The sequence below is a fragment of the Mastigoproctus giganteus genome, chromosome 9 (genome assembly GCF_048544385.1).
Source record: "Mastigoproctus giganteus isolate SK-2022 chromosome 9, ASM4854438v1, whole genome shotgun sequence".
Taxonomy (NCBI): domain Eukaryota; kingdom Metazoa; phylum Arthropoda; class Arachnida; order Uropygi; family Thelyphonidae; genus Mastigoproctus; species Mastigoproctus giganteus.
Window position 1 is genome coordinate 199,508,747 of NC_143583.1, and position 19,435 is coordinate 199,528,181.

General features: G+C 35.9%; 1 protein-coding gene across 2 annotated transcripts in view; it reads left to right on the forward strand.

Annotated features, from left to right (window-relative positions):
• Window positions 1–19,435, forward strand: part of cyp33 (peptidylprolyl isomerase cyclophilin-33) — a 183,883-nt gene that overhangs the window by 95,662 nt on the left and 68,786 nt on the right. For both annotated transcript variants that reach the window (XM_090381682.1, XM_090381683.1), the window contains 2 exons: window positions 3,770–3,899; window positions 16,597–16,676. In XM_090381682.1, the coding sequence (XP_090237808.1) occupies window positions 3,770–3,899; window positions 16,597–16,676 (210 nt within the window). The remainder of the gene's footprint in view (window positions 1–3,769; window positions 3,900–16,596; window positions 16,677–19,435) is intronic.

Genomic DNA, 19,435 nt, shown 5'->3' on the forward strand with positions numbered 1-19,435 from the left:
TTTTCAGCATTCAACCCATACACAACTAAAGTATTATGGTTCTTATACCTTTCATGTGGCATTATTATAAAAAAATTACTCTGAGTAGTAGAAGATTTGATCTCTCAAAATTTGCTTTTAGTTTTCATCACTGGATTAAATTATTTCTTGATATGGACAAGGCAGAATGTTTGGCAAAACCCAAAGAAGAATGAGATTGTCACTTTATGGCAATAGGAATAATATCAGTGCTTTTTTTTTTTTTTTTTTTTTCATTCTGATTACTGAGGAAAGCTTCTTCATATATTCTTACTTTCAGCAATAACTAAAGTTTTTAGTAATAGAAATAAAACATTTTTTAAAGATTTTATTTTATTTGTAAAATAAACTAAGAGAAAAGCAATTAATGGAATTGAAAATATTGTACACTGTATATTTTGAAATATACAATCTTAATATAAAAGGAGACATACAAACCATGTAAGGCCTCTGTAGCCGAGTGGCCAGGAGCAGGAGTGCAATAGCACACGCTCTTTGAGTAGACTGGGGTTCAAGCCCCTGACTGCTAAATACGGTCAATCTGCCAACCCACACTGGAACAGAATGGCAGATTATGGTCCATTTCCCTCAGCATAAATTGTTGAGGAGGCTTCCATCCTGCAGTGGGTTGATAATGGTTGCATTTTACCTTTATTCAAACGATTAACTTTTTAATAAATTAATCTAATTTAAAGAAAGAATCCAATGTTGTTTATGCAGTGTTTTTCATATATGCATTTTTAACTACAGCACAGACATCAAATGCAGTGTTGTTTTTTTATCAATGTTACTGCAGGCCAACACATTCTATTATGCTCAATGCATTTTGGGCATCTTTTTAGATGGCAGCTTGTGCGTGTGTGTGTGTGTGTGTGTGCATGCTTCTTCACATTTGCTGTCTGGTAACAAAAACATCATTGTTTTGCTTCATGCTCAGCAGTTCTGTTTATGGCATTGCGGTGGTAGCAACTTCATCATCCACCTTCACAAACTCTTCAAATTTGCCAACGAAATTCATATGCTCCTTCAAATTCCCCCATTTTCATGGTCCAGCATCACATTCGTGTGCTGGACCATGTTTTTCGATGATATTCTCTCCAAAGCCACTATTTCCGAAGCAGTCGATTATTACACTTGATGCAATACTGTCCCAAGCAATAACAAGAGTACGGATGGCATCCAAGACATTCCAATTTGGCTGCAAATTGTTCCCTGCTTCTTTGTTGCTGATCAAGTACCTTATCAGGTGGGCCTGTATGCTCTCTTGAGGTTATAAATAATGCCTTGATCCAGTTGCTCCATAAAACTGGTGGTATGGAGAGGTAAAAACAATAGCCGTGTATTTGTCAACTTAAGTGTCTCAGCAGAATGTGCTGTACCAAGGATCTAGAATCATCAAAATGTTCCTTTTTTTCTGAAGCCATTCTTCTGTCCACTTTTGATAACCAAGACTGAAAAATTTTGACCATAAGCCAAGCACTTCTATTGGCCTCATAATCACAGCAGGGAAGTTGGTTAATTTCTTTAAAACATCTTGGCTTTGAAAACTTTCCAGTCACAAGTGGGCATAGTTTTGTACTGCTATCTGAATTGCAGCATAACAGAACAGTGATTCTTTGTTTACTTAATTTTCCACCATGACAAGACTCCTCAAACAGTAACTGTTTTGTTTGGCAGCAAATTATAAAATAAACCTGTCTCGTCAAGATTAAAAATATCCTTTGCCTCATATTTTTCAAGAATGGACCGTACAGAACACAACCAGTCTGTAGTCTTTTCTTTGTCGGCTAATCCAGACTTGCCACAAACATTCGCAAAACCAAGTTATTCCTGTTTTTAAATCTTTGGAGCCAGCCACTTCTGCATTTAAAGTCACTAATTCCATGTTTCCGAGCTAGATAATTTGCCTTTTCTTGCAAAATCAGACCTGATTTTGGAAAATTAGATGCACACATTTTGTCGATACCACTCAAAAAGTTGTTTCAAGATTCCTCATGTTTTGCACCAAGAATTCATTTTTTTTTTTAATGCTTCAGTGTCATGCACTTGTTCAAGTTGTTTTCGGTTTTTCAATATTGTAGATAAAGCAGGTAAAGGAATGTTATATTCCTTTGCGATGTCTTTTACTTCAATCCATCCTATCAGCCTCTTGTATAATTTTCAGATTAATTTCCAGGCTTAATTCTGTCTGTTTACGTTTTTTCGTCATAACACTGCTAGATAAGATTTAATATGAAGAAACTTTAAATTAATTTAAAGACAAGTTCCAAAAAAAAAAAAAAAAAAAAGACATCAGCTCAGATAAAATGCCACTAAAAATCGATTATACTGAGTAACAGACTCTTTGAACTGGTGTAATGTAACAATTGTAACTGACCTTAATCCCGTGGAGAGTGTATGTAAACAACTTAGAAAAACCTTTCTTATTCTTTTGTTAATTTAAGCTCATTCTTCACAGTGACATTTTTCAGAGTGCATTTAAGTTGTAGCTACCATAAACTGGTTTTGTTTACACAAAAGTAAATTCTAACAAGTCAGTGCCATTCTTTGGGAAGCAGGGAACCGGGTAGCCGGAGGCAGTATTTGGACAGCTGTGCCAAGATTTGTATTAAACATACAAAATAACAATATTTATCTCTCACAGGGTGAAAACGAACTTTGTAATACATATTAACTGAATTTTGTAATAAACGAATATATTTACACAGAAAAGCCTATCCTTTTGCAGGGGCATGTGCATCATATAAACGAGTACTTTTTATAAACTGAGTTTGTATTAACGAGATTTTACTGTATAGTTTTTATTATTATTATTGTTGCTCTTATATTATTTCTCCCTGATTGAGGAATTCCACTCTGTGACGGGTACTGCTACCAAGTACACAGGGTGGTTGTAATGTCTGGTGTTACCGTTGGTCGAGGAAATCTCTGACTATCCTACATGTGTTCAGGATTGCGACTTTCTGGAGTTCCTTGTAGGTGTTCTCTGGGAGACCTATTGCTGCTAGGCTGCTATGTAGAGTCTTTGGCACCATACCATTATTATTTTTATTATTAGCCATATGGTGCAAGGAGGCCTTAGGCTTATGCTGCACCAACCAAAAAAAAAATTTGAGTAACCCAGAGAGAGAGAGAGAGAGAGAGAGAGAGAGAGAGAGAGAGAGAGAGAATCAGCAGTAGAAGGAAATCACCAAGAAAGAGAAGAATGATGATATCCAGCTCAGGAACCTGGGTGTGCCAAGCCCATACTCACCAGATGTGAGTCCCTTTACAAGTTTCTACTTGCAGAAGTTTAATTTTAATGTTATTTTGTTTGCTTCCATTATCCATCTTCTGGGCAAGTAATTATAGGTTTTGGTAAACCTTTCTGTTTGCGATGAGTATAAAAAATATGAATTTTTTTAGCTTATAAGATTTGTATAATAAAGTTATGGTTACTTATTGTTGTCATATATAATATAGTGGAGCATGTCTCTGGTGCTAAACCAGATAGAAAGAATATAATAATCTGATGTTTAGACCTCTCTGAACTTCCTCTACAGAGTGCATTGCACTGCATGAAACAGGTAGAATACAATAAAGTGATGTTTTTCAACTTCTCCCTGGGTCGGGGGACAGCTTTTACAGGGTTACATTTCAGTCATTTTTAAATGCACTTTTAATTTTTAGGCTATTAATTTAAAGATTTTGTATGCTGTATGACCTCTTATAATGAGGTTAAAGTGAGAAGGTATATTCCAATTTATTATAGGAAGAGGATGAGCCAGAAAAAAAGAAGATGAAGAGTCATCCACAGGTGTATTTTGATATTAAAATTGGCAATCAAGATATTGGAAGAATAAAAATTATGCTAAGAGAAGATGTAGTTCCTAGAACTGTAGGTAAGATGTCATATTTTTCACTTGTTTTTTTCTTAATTTAATTTGTTGATTCACCTTTTTTTAATGAATCAAAGATATTTATGAATTCTATAAGGTTAGAACTAATGTCAAGATAAAATAAGAATTTAACAGAAAAGAAAATCAAAAACAAATTGCTGAGATTGTTAAGAGTATTAGTACTCACAATTGGTAATCTTAAAATGCATCTACTTATCTAAATGAAAATATTGACATTATTAAGTACAGAAGAATTAAACAGGTTGTATGATATGGTCTTTCTTACTCCTTATTCAAAGAAGGTGAATTACTATCATTAATATTGTACAGATTTTTGGTGATGGGAATAATTTAATATTTGTTGTGGTGTCCTGCCTATAGTTTAATTTTTAATGTACAAAAACATTAATGAGAAACTCAAAATATACTTGTTTATAATTTTAACAAATTAATAATTATTTAATATCACTCTGCTTATTTTTTTTTATTAATAGGCTAATTATAAATAAACACATGTAGCAAGAAAGGTTAAAAAAGATTGAGATTAGTTTGAATGCTAAAAAATGTAGAATGATCATTAATGAAAAACTGTATATATTTAAGCTTATCCGATATTTATCTCTAATTTTTTTTTCTAGTAATTTCTGAAAACCAGTATCAAACTCAAACAAGGATAATGTATTTAAAAGGAAAATAATGAACAAACAGCAACCCAATAGGAAAATTTTTTTCTACTCATCAGAGTCATTAGGCCTATAACACACACCTACAATCAGTTTCCCTTTCCCAGTGCTTATGTTTGTTATTTGGTTTTTAAGAGCATTAGCAACTAAGGCCATATTGCTCCGGGATATGCGGTGGTCATTCCCTGACCTTTCCGCATCCTCCGTATTTGGTGGTCACGGGCTCGAACCCCGATCTAATCAAGAAGCGTGTGCTACGCACTGCTGCTCCTTCCCACCTGGCTACAGAGACGCCTCCAGTGCTTATGTCACACCACACTGACTCAACATTGTATTATCCACCAATGTCAATTGGATGCACTTCCTTAGATTTTATGTATTTCTTAACTAACAGCATAACCCCTCCTCCCTTCCTACCCTGTCTATCCTTTCTGTATACACTCTACTCCCCAAATTCCAATTCTACACTGCTTATATCTGTGTGACACCATGTCTCTGATATCCCAACAATATCTGCCTTTGATGTCTTAACCAGCACTTCAAACTCATCAAATTTATTAACTATACTTTTAGCATTGGTGTACATGCACCTGTTCCTACTCTTAGTTACCCTAACACAGCCCATGAATTTACTTGTTCCACAATGACTCCCAGCAGTCCTGGAAATCCTCACCACTTTGCTTTTCAGGCTGTTGCTCATTCTAATAGAAGCAATGCAAGGATCACTTTGGCTCTGCCTGCCACTGTTAATCTTTTAGTCTGTAAATCTCCCCCCCCCCCCAATTGATTTAAAGGCTCTCATTATGTACTCCCTCCTATCGTGTCTGGGCAGAATTGCAAACACTTTGAAATTTTCTCGTGGCTTTTTCTCAACATTGTTCTGTACTTGTTAAATAGTTTGTCAGATCTCCAACTCTTAATGTCATTAGTGCCAACATGTACAACAATATCACCCTTTGTGCCCTTAAAAGATGATATTAGCTGTACAACGTTATCAACTTTTGCCCCTGGCAGACATACCCTGGTCCTGTTCCACCTATCCTTTTTGCATAATATATTCCCTGTTTCCCTGACAATAGCATCATGAACAATAACTGGTTCCTGTGGGACCAGCACATTCTGCCTTGGAGATTGCCGCTATGTTGCCTGAAGCACAGGAATGAGCTCTGGCGTTGAGTTGGGCAGCTGAAAGCTTGATGGGCCCTCATTAATTTCTTCAAGGGCATCTGCCCTACACCTCAAACTGTCATAGAAGCCCATCAGAATGCTGAGTTGCCACCTAATTTCTTGACAGTCTAGCATGTAGCACACTCCTTGGCTAGATCATGTCCTGTTCCTGAAAGGTCTGCAAACATTTCACATTTCGCACATTTTTTGAGACTGTGATGTGTTGGAGAATTGTGTGCTTTGTTTGTTCCCCAAGCCACAGCACTCCAGCTAATTTGTGCCCATTGCTTCTCAGCTCTAGTTGCTTCACAGCACTAAGACCATATAACATTAAAATAGGCTGTTGCTCTCTTTTTCTAAAAAACAAAAAAATGCATAGAGAATGAGAGCAACAAGATTTTGTAGGGAACAGTTTAACAAGTATACAGGTGCTGCTTGCAAATGACTGTACCCTTAAATCAATGAAAGATTTAATATTTCTTTTAAAAAAAAATTAATTAACACAAACTGCTCCTTAGTGATTGTAAAGGATCACTCTTCCCAGCAACACAGAATGCTGTATCTATTTGAATTTCAAAATCATTAAGCCTCATTCTGAGAAATAACACAGTGTGCCATTTTTACAAGATACACAAAATAACATTTAGTTTACAGCTTTTATACTTACAAAATTAGAGTACCTGCTCTTTAATATTATAGAAAAGTTTTATAACTATTCCAATTTAATAACCAAGTTCTAGTAGCAACAGATCTATATCTAAACTTAAACACGCAGTTGGAACAAATATTTTTTGAAATACTACGAAACAAAGTTTTTTTTTTTTAGTACAATCAGTGCTCGTATAGCACAATAGTTGTGTTCCTAGAAACCCTCGTGCAATGCAAAATTGTGCAATATAAACAACAGGCCCTATGGGAAAAATAGGGTTATGTGCCGACCACCCAAGATTGAACCCACATTGGTTAACCAAAACATTACCAAACACGATAAATAAAATACTTACGTATTTTATAACGATTAAAATACGTAATAAAAAATAATATTATAATTTTTATAATATTTTTATTATTATATTATATTTGATTATAATATAATAAATAATAAAATAATAAAAAATACGTAAGTATTTTTTACGAATAAAATACTTACGTATTTTATTACGACTGTTACGTAATAAAATATTGCTAATGCTTTTGCTTCTATCGTAAGCAAACTTGTTTTTTGTTTGATTTTCTATCCAAACAGATGACAGCCGTTCCATCTCTTCCAATTCTTTGTGTCTTAATCTAATGGATTTTAATTACACTTTGAGTTGTTCCTGCTATGAAAGTTGTTTTTATTTTCTCTGCATTCTTTGTAATTCTCAGCATTGCCTCATTTAGGTCTGTAGCATGTGCAATATCACATGGTCTTTCATTTCGCTCAAAGCGTTTCACAATTTCATATTTTTTCCCTTTCGACAGAGGCGGACTGGCCATAAGCCTTACCGGGGAAACCCCGGTGAGCCGGTGGCCGGTGTGATTTTGGCCATAAACCATAGTATGAGACTACTATATATTTTCCCGGGTAAGAAATTTTGACCCAGTCTGCCTCTGTTTATTGATATTGCTTTTCTTTTTCTCTCTGAATCTGCAGTGTCTTCACCAGGATGCTTCCTTTTCACACCTTTTAAGTATTTTACTCATTTTTAGGGAATAAAGCACAATTACAAAATGAGGAGGCAAGCTTGATACACATAAACAAAGCTGCGTGTGTGTAGCAACTTAATAAACAACACCGTAAAGGCACAGATACACTATTAACACCTCACATTTTACTAAAGCACATTTCTAGGGGTTACTACCATAAAACAATAAAAACAATTTCCAGTTGCGTTTCTGCTAGTGGAATCTGTTATAAACTGGTAGTAAACTCGATCTAATTGCATTTGCAATTATACCTATAGCTGGAATTGTGTTGGTTTTTACGTTATTATGGTGAAATGTGTTTCCCCTTCAATATAAAAAAACATAAATACATTTTCAGAATCTCCTCTTCATTCCTATCGTGTTGTGTTTAGTTGGGGTGATTCCGCGTTCGACTGCCATTCCTTGTAAACACAAAGGCGAATCGTACATAAGCGAATTCGGTTCGTGTTATATAAGATATCGTTCCCCTATTTATAAATCGTGTATGATTGAATTCGTGTAGTGTAAACACATGTTATACAAGGACTGACTACATTTAGATTTACAGTAAGCTCAGTATACACTTAAGCATTGTAGATTAACACATTTCAAGTTTCTTTAATTTTTGCAACAACAAACTGTCTCTACTTTTTTCTTGCTTTTTGGTTCTCTTAAAGTTTAAGCATAGGTGATTTACAAACGCTATTAAAATTGGTCACCAAACAAAGCTTAAAAAGTAAACTCATAGGATATTAAAGTTTTATCTGGCAACTGTGAGCCACAAATGATTATAAAGTTTAAAAAACTTTTCATTACTTTTATTAAACATTCTTAGCATTTGAGCAGACCTTCAAAATTCATTGTTTTGAATGTTGATGCATAGGTTGGTTCTTGCATTAAGTATAATCTCATTAAATTTAACTCATCAATTAAATAAGATTTGTTGGGACTATTCAAAACAAGTTATCACTCTGAGTTAAAGCAGTTTTCAACTGAGAAGAAAAGAATAAACCATGTTCATTAGCTGGCCAGCATTCTGCTCTGTGTTGCTACTGTCTGTTTCCCCCCCCCCCCCCAATTGGTAGTTACCTTTCTGGGTTTTTTTCTAGGATGACTGCTAGTCTGTGCACTTGGCCCATATGCTTACAGATTCTCACGTGTAGCTCTTGCTCTCCTACTATATTCTGCACTGCCTGGCTACTTATATGACATTTCATTGGCAACTGTCATATAAGTTTTGTCATATAAATTTGATTTTCCATGAGTGCAACATGATTTGACAATGTTGGTGTAATACTTGATGTGTGTGCTTGTCTGTTCCCAGGGGCTCACATCTGGTGAGTATGGGCTTGGCACTCCCAGGTTCCCGAACTGGATATCATCATTCTTCTCTTTCTTAGTGATTCCCTTCTACTTCACCCTCTTTCAGGGTAATTCTAATTTTTTTTTTGTCTAGTGTAGCATAAGCCTCAGGTTTCCTTGCACCATATGGATGATGATAATAATAATAATAATTCAGCAGGCTTTCAGAGAAGCCTGAAAGCAAAATTGAACGGAGGGAACACAGTTAAACCCTAAACACCTATGCAGCTCCAGTACTAACAAACACCTTCGGGGTCATAGATTGGACTAACACTGAGCTAGAGGATATCATGCAAAAGACAAGGAAAATGATGACCAAGAGCCGCCAACACCACCCGAAGTCAGCAGTGGAGAGACTAACAATAGCTCGGAAAGAGGGAGGAAGGGGCCTGATAGAGCAACAGAAAACAGCGATAGTTAACCTGAAGGATTACTTCGAGAACAACACAGCACCAGGCTATAAGGAAGATAGATAAGTGACCCCACTGAACCTAAGCGAGGAACCCCCTCCCGCCCAGACAGCACAAGAAAGGAAGCTAGAAGGATGGGCAAAGAAGACACTACAATGACCTCCATCAAGATCACATCGATAACATTGCTTCCAGTGCATGGCTCACAAGCGGGTCGCTCTTCCCCGAGAATGAAGGATTCATGCTGGCCATCCAAGACCAGGTAATCAACACCGGAAACTATAGAAAATACATCGCAAAGGAGCCCGGAATGTCAGATGACACTTGTCGACGATGCCACCTGGCCTCAGAAATGATCCAACACATCACTGCAGGCTGCAAGGTGATCACCCAGACTGAGTACACTCATAGACACGACCAGGTAGCCAGGATAATACATCAGAAGCTAGTGAGGATATACCAGTTGACCAAAGAAAGTGTACCATACTATATCTCTAGTACTGCCTGGGGTATACATACCCCAGGCAGTACTAGAGACCTGAACCCACAAGTTGTACTGGGACTGTGCCATAATAGTAGTAGTAGAGGCATGTGATGCAAGAAAGCAAATGTATGAGCTTATGCAGCATCAGCCAAAAAAAAAAAAAAAAAAAAATCACACCATTCCCTCCAAATGCCTGTCCAGTTCCTCCTTAAATTTATTCAACCTATCAACTTCAACAACGACAGATGGAAGTTTGTTCCAGCAATTAGCCACCCGCTGGCTAAAGGCAAATTTCCGCACATCTATTCTACATCTGTCCTTTCGTAATTTGAATTTATGCCCCCTTAGGTTCGTAATCTGAACAAGTGGAAGGATCCCATCCTTCCACTTGTTCAGATTATGTGTCCAGAATTCAGTGTTCTGCACCCATTCAAGGCCTTATACACCTCAATCAGATCACCGCGCAGGTGCCTAGTCTCCAGCCACTGCAATTTGCAGAACTTATGCCTCTCTTGATAAGAGGATCCCTTCATTCCCCTCACCAATCTTGTTGCCCTTCTCTGTACACGCTCAAGTAAATGTACCTCCTTCCTAAAATGAGGCCTCCAGACCTTTACGCAGTACTCAAGACGTGGCCTGACCATTGCCTTATACAGAGGGATAATCACCTCCTTTTCCCTGCTAGCAAAATTCCTATATATCATTGAAAAAACCCCATGACCTGCCCTGGCAGCCTGTCTGCATTGCTCAGAAAACTTCATATCTGCCTGCACAATTACTTCCAGGTCTTTTTCATTTTCTACTACCTTCAGTGTAGTACCACACAGTTGGTACGTTTCTCTGGGGTTACTTCTACCCATATGCAGTACTTTGCATTTGTCAAGGTTAAACTTCAGTTGCCACTTCTTAGCCCATCTGCCCAAATTATCTAGATCCTGTTGCAGTAGCACACTGCCATTACTGTCATTAACAACCCTGCCAACCTTTGTATACTCTGCAAACTTCGACATTAAGCCTGATATACCTTCATCAATATCATTGATAAATGTATAAAACAACAGTGGACCTAACACCGAACCCTGTGGGACTCCACTAATAACATTAGTCCAAGAAGAGCAGCACCCATTGATTACCACCCTCTGTCTTCTTGCACTTAACCATCCTTTTATCCATTGTAGCAACTTACCCTTAATACCATTCTGCTCCAATTTGTACAATAGTCTACCATGTGCAACAGTGTCAAAATCTTTCCTGAAATCCAAATATATGATATCAAAATTATTTTTTGCATCCAGTTCCTTTGTAACCACATCATAATATCCTATCAAATTTGTCAGACAAGACTTTCCCTTAACAAACCCATGCTGTGTCTGAATTATTGCTGCAGTCCTGTCTAGATGATCCTGCAATGCATCCTTAACCAGCGACTCCATTATTTTACCCGGAACAGAAGTTAAACTAACTGGTCTGTAATTACTCGTGTCACCCTTCGATCCCCCCTTTGTGAATTGGGGATACATTTGCACATCTCCAGTCTGTGGGAATCTCCCCTGAGTCCAAGGATGCTCTCAAAATTATGGCTAAGGGTTTGCTTAGTTGCTTTGCCGCTTCCTTTAATATAACTGGATAGATCCCATCCACCCCAGGTGCTTTTCTTACATTTAACTTCAACAATTTCTCTTCCACTTTGCTCTCAGTTATTACAAAATCATTAAGTATCCTGCTACAATTTGATAACCTTCTGCCATTTTCAAACCTTAATAATTCCTCACGTGTGAATGTAGATGCAAAATACTCATTCAGTTTGTTTGCTATCTGAGCAGGAACATCAACAGTCGAACCATCGATGTCAAGTGGACCAATCAGATTCATCCCCTTCCTTTTAGAGTTTATATAAGTAAAGAAATCCTTGCTGTTTTTCTTAGCATTTTTTGCCAAGGATTTCTCGTAATCTGCCTTCGCCTGCCGAACCTCCTTTGTGACCTGATTACAGACTAACTTATATCTGCCATAGGCTTCTGAGTCGCTTGATAATTTATATGCATCCCATGCATTTTTCTTCTCTGTTACGAGTCTCATTAGTTCATTTGACAATCATTTAGGCCTAAACCTTGAACAATATTTCTTAATAGGTATGAAACTTTTAGTAGCTTCCATGATTAATTCCTTGAATGCTTCCCACTTAGAATTTACTGTTGGTAACATTGTCAGTTGATCCCACTGTACAGAATTTAAAAACTGTCGGAGACCACTGTACTCGCCTTTACGGAAGCAAAAACCCTTTCCTTTACCCCTGATGGTAATTAAATCTTTAAGTAAATCCCACGTCAGTACACTGTGATCACTGCCACCTAGTGGTTCTTTTATCTGCAAATTCCTAATACATGAATGATCACTGCTGATAACCAGATCAAGAGTATTACTTTCTCTGGTTGCCTCTCAAACATGCTGCTGCAGAAAAGAATCATCCAATAAATCCACAAAAGTCTGACTAGTGTGTGAGTGCCCAACCCACAAGTTCCAGTCAATATCTGGGAAGTTAAAATCCCCCATTATAAGACATTCCGATTTACTAGCCCACTATATTTCTCTGTACAATTGTTCATTGTACTCATTCAAGTCATTAGGCCTATAACACACTCCTACTCTTATTTTTGCTTTCGCAGTGCTTATGTCACACCAAACTGACTCAACAGTCCACTGTTCATCTATATCAACTGGATGCACTTCTTTTGATTTTATGTTTTTCTTTATTAACAGCATAACACCTCCTCCCTTCCTATCCTGTCTATCCTTTCTGTACACATTGTACTCCCCAAATTCCAGTTCAGCATTCCTTATATCTGTGTGACACCACGTCTCCGATATCCCAACAATATCCGCCTTTGATGTCTTGACCAACACTTCAAATTCGTCAAATAACGGATAAGACCATCCCGCACAACAGACCGGACATAACCCTTGTGGACAAGATGGAAAAGGCTACCTACCTGATTGATATAGCGGTGCCCAACACTAGCAATGTCCAGAAAACCCATCAGGAAAAAATTAGAAAGTACAGAAATCTGAGACATGAGGTCAAGGAGATGTGATGTATGCAAGAAGTAACAACTATCCCGATCATCATGTCAACCACTGGTATGGTGCCAAAGACTATACATAGCAGCCTAGCAGCAATAGGTCTCCCAGAGAACACCTACAAGGAACTCCAGAAAGTCACAATCCTTGAACACCTGTAGGATAGTCAGTGAGTTCCTCGACCAACAGTAACATACCAGACATTACAATCACCCTGTGTACTTGGTAGCAGTACTCGTCACAGAGTGGAATTCCCCAATCAGGGAGAAATAATATAAGAGTAATAATAATAAAACTCTTTAATGGCTGTGAGGCAAGTAAAGTACCCTTTCTTACCAATTAGTGCAGCACACCACATTGTTTAAGATGACTGTCATTCTCCCCTTCTGAAATAAAACACCAAGGTAGTAAGAAAATTGCAGCAGTCCCTTTAGAGAACAGTTAAAAAAAACTCATAGGGCCTGAGTAACTACTGCATCCTTAAATTAAAAAAAAAATAATAAAGATTCGAGTATTTTCAGTAAAAAAAAGTTTAAATCTTCTAGTGACCATATGGGTAATCCCTGCAGATATGGGTCTAAAATCTGGATTTCAAAATGGTGTTAAAATGGTTTATTTCATAATGACATGTACCTTTCCCATTACATTATGTGACACACATTAATTACTTATTACTGTTAATCAATAAGAAACATTTCAGAATGTAGTTCTATTTCATACTTCCTGAGAAATGTAAATGAAATATCTCATCAGTAAGTAATATGTGGAAATAAATGCATACCCTTTGTGTCATTAATCATTAACCGATATTAAAAAGTTCCTAAGAGAAATTATTCTTGGTTTTCTTGCTGTGGGAGCATTTATGAGGTTAACGGTGAAGGGTAACTTATGTATTGATGTATTATGGTGCGAGTCTATAATCAGTTTCTATTCACTGTAAAAATCCATAGTCCAAGAAGACAATATTTTATGACTGTGACAAGCAACTTTTTTCCTGTAAAAAAATCCAGTTACAATGGATTACAATGGATTCTTGGGTATACAGGAATCATTTCATAGTATGGAAATTTTGTTCTAATGAATATCACTGAAAATTATTTCAAAGGAATCATTATTTGTGTAAATATATTCTGTTGCACTTTTCAAATATATACATAAATAGTAATTTTTAAAAACGGCATTTTTTTTTTATTCAAGTGAATGCTTTCATAGTCATGTTTATAATATGGGCTGCAAAATTCCATTCATAATTTTCCAATCAAGTTTTTTTTTTTTTTTTAAACTAGTAGTAGGCTTAGGTCAACTTAAAAACAATAATTAATTGAACTGAATTTTTTTTCAAACGTGACTTACAGTACACTAATAATGCTGAATATGTTGAAATGTGTTCAAAAACTTGGATATATGCTAAAAAAAGTTCTCATCACCCTCAGTTTTCAAATATTGTAGTTTAATGGCCGAAAACCAAGACCTTATTTGGTTTAATCATCTTTTCCTGTTTTATCTATTTATTTTTCAAATATTTTTTCTAGAACATTTGGAAGCGTTCTTACAATATTTGAGAATGTTCCGTAACGTTCTAAAATGTTTTTGCATGCAGAAGAAAGATCACAATGTTTCAGGAAGGTTCTAGAACTTTTGTCGGAGTTCTCTGGAAATGTTGTGAGCCTTCTAGAAAGTTCTTTACCATTACTTATATGAGTGGGTTCTGCACCAAGCAAACATTTTCGTGTTTCAAAAAGTATGTTTCAGAGAGCAAGTGGTGAACAAAGTGAACAAGTGTTTTAGTGAATTAGTGTTTGTAAACAAGTATTGTGTGACTGTGTTTAAATTATAAATAAAAATCTACAATTTCTTACTTGTGTTCTTATGTTCCCATAACTCAACTGTACATGAAATATGTTGCTGAAATAAGCCTGATAGCTTTTGCTATATTTGTGGAGAAGTGGTATTAACCTATGAATGCTATTTTGAATGTAAGGTTGGAGATCAAGATAAAGTATGGGCTCTAAAGATTTCCTGTAGCTCAAGTAACTTTACAGGTTTGCTTAGAGGTAGTCATAAATCGATGCCTTTTGCTGTTCTGGTGATATTGCGGGAACCTCAAGACAACATAAACGATTGTTACTTTCATGACCAATATTTCTATTTTTTCTGGGAAATCCAAGCACAAAGTAGAGTATCCCAACTTACCTTCTGCTCTAAGGCCAGTTCTTCATGATGATACAATGCCAGTGCCAAAACCACCAGAAACTTATGGGCTTGACTCTGATTCAAGATCGGAAAAGGAGTCTCCAGAAGATGCAGAACCCAGAACTAGTACAAATCCAGACATTTCAGCTCTTGATACTGCAAAGCCACATCTAATCACTCAGGCAGAATTGAATGATTTGGTCAGACATTTGGACCTCTCCAAACTCAAGGCTCAATTACTAGGATCATGGCTTCAGCAGTGGAATCTTCTTGAAAAGGGTGTCAAGGTGCCTTTATGGGAAGAGGCAATCTAACATAATGACCTATTACTCCATTGATGGTGCATTGTTTTATTTTAACAATATCCAGGAATTAATGAATGAGTTATATCTGGAGCGTGTCCCTGAGCAGTGGAGGCTTTTCATCGATTCATCCAAGATTAGTTTGAAAGCAGTTTTACTCCTTAATGGAAATAAGTATCTATCTATGCCATTGGCCCATGCAGTTCACATTGAAAAGGTATGAGAACCTAGAGGTTCTTTAGCAAAAAATATGTTATCAAGAATATAAATGGAATATCTAGGATCATGGCTTCAGTCGGCTTTTGCCGACCTAAAAGTGGTGGCTTTGCTGACTGGGTTGCACTAACCACTACTGTTTTTATGCAAGTGGAACAGCTGAGCGAAGGATTGCCAGTACAGGGTAAAAAAAAATGGCCAGACCATTCAGAAACTACAGTGGGCCAGAAAAATGTAATACATCCTCCTTTTGTGGATAAGTCAAAAATCCATTTACCTCCATTGCACATCAAGCTAGTTTTGATAAAAAAATATTTGTGAAAGTGATGGACAAAAAAAAGAGAAGGATTTTCTTGCTTGAGGCAAAAGTCCTCAAATCAGTGAGGTCAAGATGAAAGGGAATTTTTGTAGGTCCTCAAAGCAAACTGCTATTCCAAGAGGAGGAATTCACTAAAAATTAAATGCTGCAGAAATAAGAGCCTGGAAGGCATTTGAAAATGTCTGCCAGAACTTTTTAGGCAATAAGAAATCACAAAATTACAGTGAAATTTGGATGAGCTAATTTTAGTGTATAGAGAGTTGGGATGAAATATTCCCATTTAGATTTTTTTTCCTGAAAACTTGTTATTTCACCAAGTTATTTCTCAAATGGAAAAAAGATGACGGGGAAAATGGAGTCCAAATATATTGACAGATTACTTTTGGAATCTTGTACAGGAGACACCAGTGGACAATTATAAAAGGCAAAAATTACAAAATAACTGCTTTGTTATCAGATAAAACATTTTTGTAAATAGAATAAGGTTAATAGACCCACTGTTTGATATTTAGTACTGTATATAACATTTTCTTAAAATATATGAAATATGGTTGCCATATTTGAATTCAGTAATGTCAAATATACAAGAATCCCCTGAATTTTAACAGGGAGTGAATTTTTTTTTTTTTTTTTTTTTCTGACCAGTGTAATAAAGCAAGCTGGCTGGGATCTAAAAACATTTGTAGTGAAATTTTTGTTAAAATGTTCCCCCCCCCCTTAAACTTATTTAAGACTAAGTTTGTAGAAAAAACTGTATAAAATATTTTCTTGTATTGTTCATAAAGATCTAAAAAATTTTTTGCTATGTATAATTTCAGAAAATTTCCGTTGTTTATGTACCCATGAGAAAGGTTTTGGTTATAAGGGCAGTACTTTCCACAGAATTATTCCCCAATTTGTATCCTTTTAGTTATTTTATGCTGTAAAGATTTAGGCTTATTTTTTCTTTTATGTGTAATTATAATCTTAATCGCGTATTGAATGAAGATCATGAATTACTGAACATACCTTACCAAGTAAACTTAGTTAATAGTTACACAGTTAAAGTAATGCAAACTGGAAACACGTCTTACACAAAAGCAAATTTTTACAGGGTAGAATCGACAAAGGACTGAATTTTTATTTAAAAAATATGATATTTATAGATAATTTATAGTGAATTTATAACAGATTTTTTGAAATAATGACATGGTCTATTATACATTATTCCCATTGGCTGTATAATTATAAAGAAGCTTCTTTTCTTCACAAAAAATTGATATTCCTGTAATGAATTCTTTAGTTTTGGAAAAAGAACAAATAAATAAATTAAAAAACTCACACGGTACAAGCCAGGTGAAGACTGAAGATGTTGTAAGGCTACGATTACAGGTTGTTTGAAAAGGTATTCAGAAATTGTTTCACAATGAGCAGTGGCATTGTCAGGGAGTAATTTTCAGTTTTTTCTCTTCAACAAATTATAAGATCACATTTCTTCCTTCTGATTGCATCTCTCAAACATTTAATGATTTATAGTTATTGTTAATATGGTTGTCCATATTGTTAAAGACATAATTTTATTAAAATATGACCTCTGGTATAAATTTATGATTGTATTTCTTTACAGTCAAAATAATTTATGCTGATATAACTTTACCTTTAGATTTGTTGAGGCCATATTATTATTTTTTTTTTTTTGACGTAGGAGATTTCCTTCCAGAGAAGTGATGTCTGCATTGATGGATGTAGACATAAAAATAATACCACACATTTTTTCCTTTCATTTTTGTTTTAGAAATTCCAAAACATGATCACAAATTTTGGCTGCTATTTTTGAAAGTGTAGCTCTTGTTTCAATCTGATCTTCTGTTAAAAACTTGGGAACAAAAAAAGTTGGAATAATCTTTTTATACAAAATAGCAGATATGACCTGGAACTGCCGTGTGATATTTCAGCTTTGAGAGGGTATATATTCAGTTTTTATTTGACGATCGACTTGAATAATGCCTTTAATGTGGGGGAGAAGTTCATCATTTGTTGACATGCACCGTCCCCCACACCTTGCATCAGCTCCAGTGTTATCCCTGTAGCACTTATACCATTAAAATATCCTGCCTCTTGATAAAATGAGGCGCCTCCGTAGCCAGGTGGGAAGGAGCAGCAGTGCGTAGCACACGCTTCTTGATTAGACCGGGGTTCGAGCCCGTCACCACCAAATACGGAAAGGTCAGGGAATGACCACCGCATATTCCCGGAGCAATATGGCCTTAGTTGCTAATGCTCCCAAAAAACCAAACAACAAACTTGATAAATTTCTACGTTCTCTGAGGCTGATTTATTCAAAAAAAAAAAAGCAAAATTTTATAGAATATATCTGTACAAAAAGTGACATTCTAAAAACTGATACAAAATTACTTTTTGATAATAGTTGATAAAAATAAACCTTGCACACGTACCATAAAAACACCACCTACTGTAAAAAACATTCTAGATACTCGTACAAAATTAAATACAGACTTTTTCTTATCTGATGTTTAGATATTTCTAATTAATTCAGTCTTGGAACTTTTAGATCATACTTGTTTGATTTTGCCTTGTGTAATTAATTGCATGTGACTAACAAGATTTAGACTTGAATTTGATTCACTTGTAGATGTATTATTCTATGACATTAAAATGAACACCTTTGCTAATGTGCACATATTCAGCTCATATATACAGATTTTGAAAATACTCATGTTATAATGTGCCATCTTACAATGTTCATTTCAAGTTGTATGCATATTTATTTGACATCCTGTCTTATCATTACATGCATGAAAACCACAATGCAGTGTAATATTCTTCTAAACTATTTCAAAACCTGCTTTCAAATAGTATATCACTTCTTCACTAAACTGCTGTGCTGGTTTTTTTTATACAAGTAACGAAAGTTATATTTTCAATTGGAAGTTTTTCTTTTGAACATTGCTTGGCTGTTTGTTTAGCCCTGATATGTTTATTCACTGCTTGACACAAAGTTGCTAATTGATGCTACCTGGTCTGTTTACCAATCCAAATAGGTACAAAACAGTGAACCTATTCAAAGAAGCTCTCATAATTATGGCTAAGGGTTTGCTTACTTCCTTTGCTGCCTCCTTTAATATGACTGGATAGATCCCATCCACCCCGGGTGCCTTTTTTATTTATTCTCAACAATTTCTCCTCCACTTTCCTCTCAGTTATTACAAAATCATCTAGCTTACTGCCAGAGTTTACTTCACCTCTGGCATTACCCCTTCCTGAATAACTCCTCATGTGTGAATGTAGATGTAAAATACTCATTTAGTTTGTTAGCCACCTGAGCAGGATCCTCAACTATTTGAACCACCAATATCCACTGGACCAATCTGATTCATCCCTTTCCTTCTAGAGTATACATAGGTAAAGAACTCTTTTCTGTTTTTCTTTGCATCCTTTGCCAACGATTTCTCATAATCTGCCTTTGCCTGCCTAATCTCCTTTGTGACTTGGTTACTGACCAGCTATATCTATCATAAGCTTCCATGTCACCCATTAATTTATATGTATCCCATGCATTTTTCTTCTCTGCCATATGTCTCATTAGTTCATTTGATGTCCCTTTAGGCCTAAACCCTAACAATATTTCTTAGTTGGTATGTAAAACCTAGTAGCTTC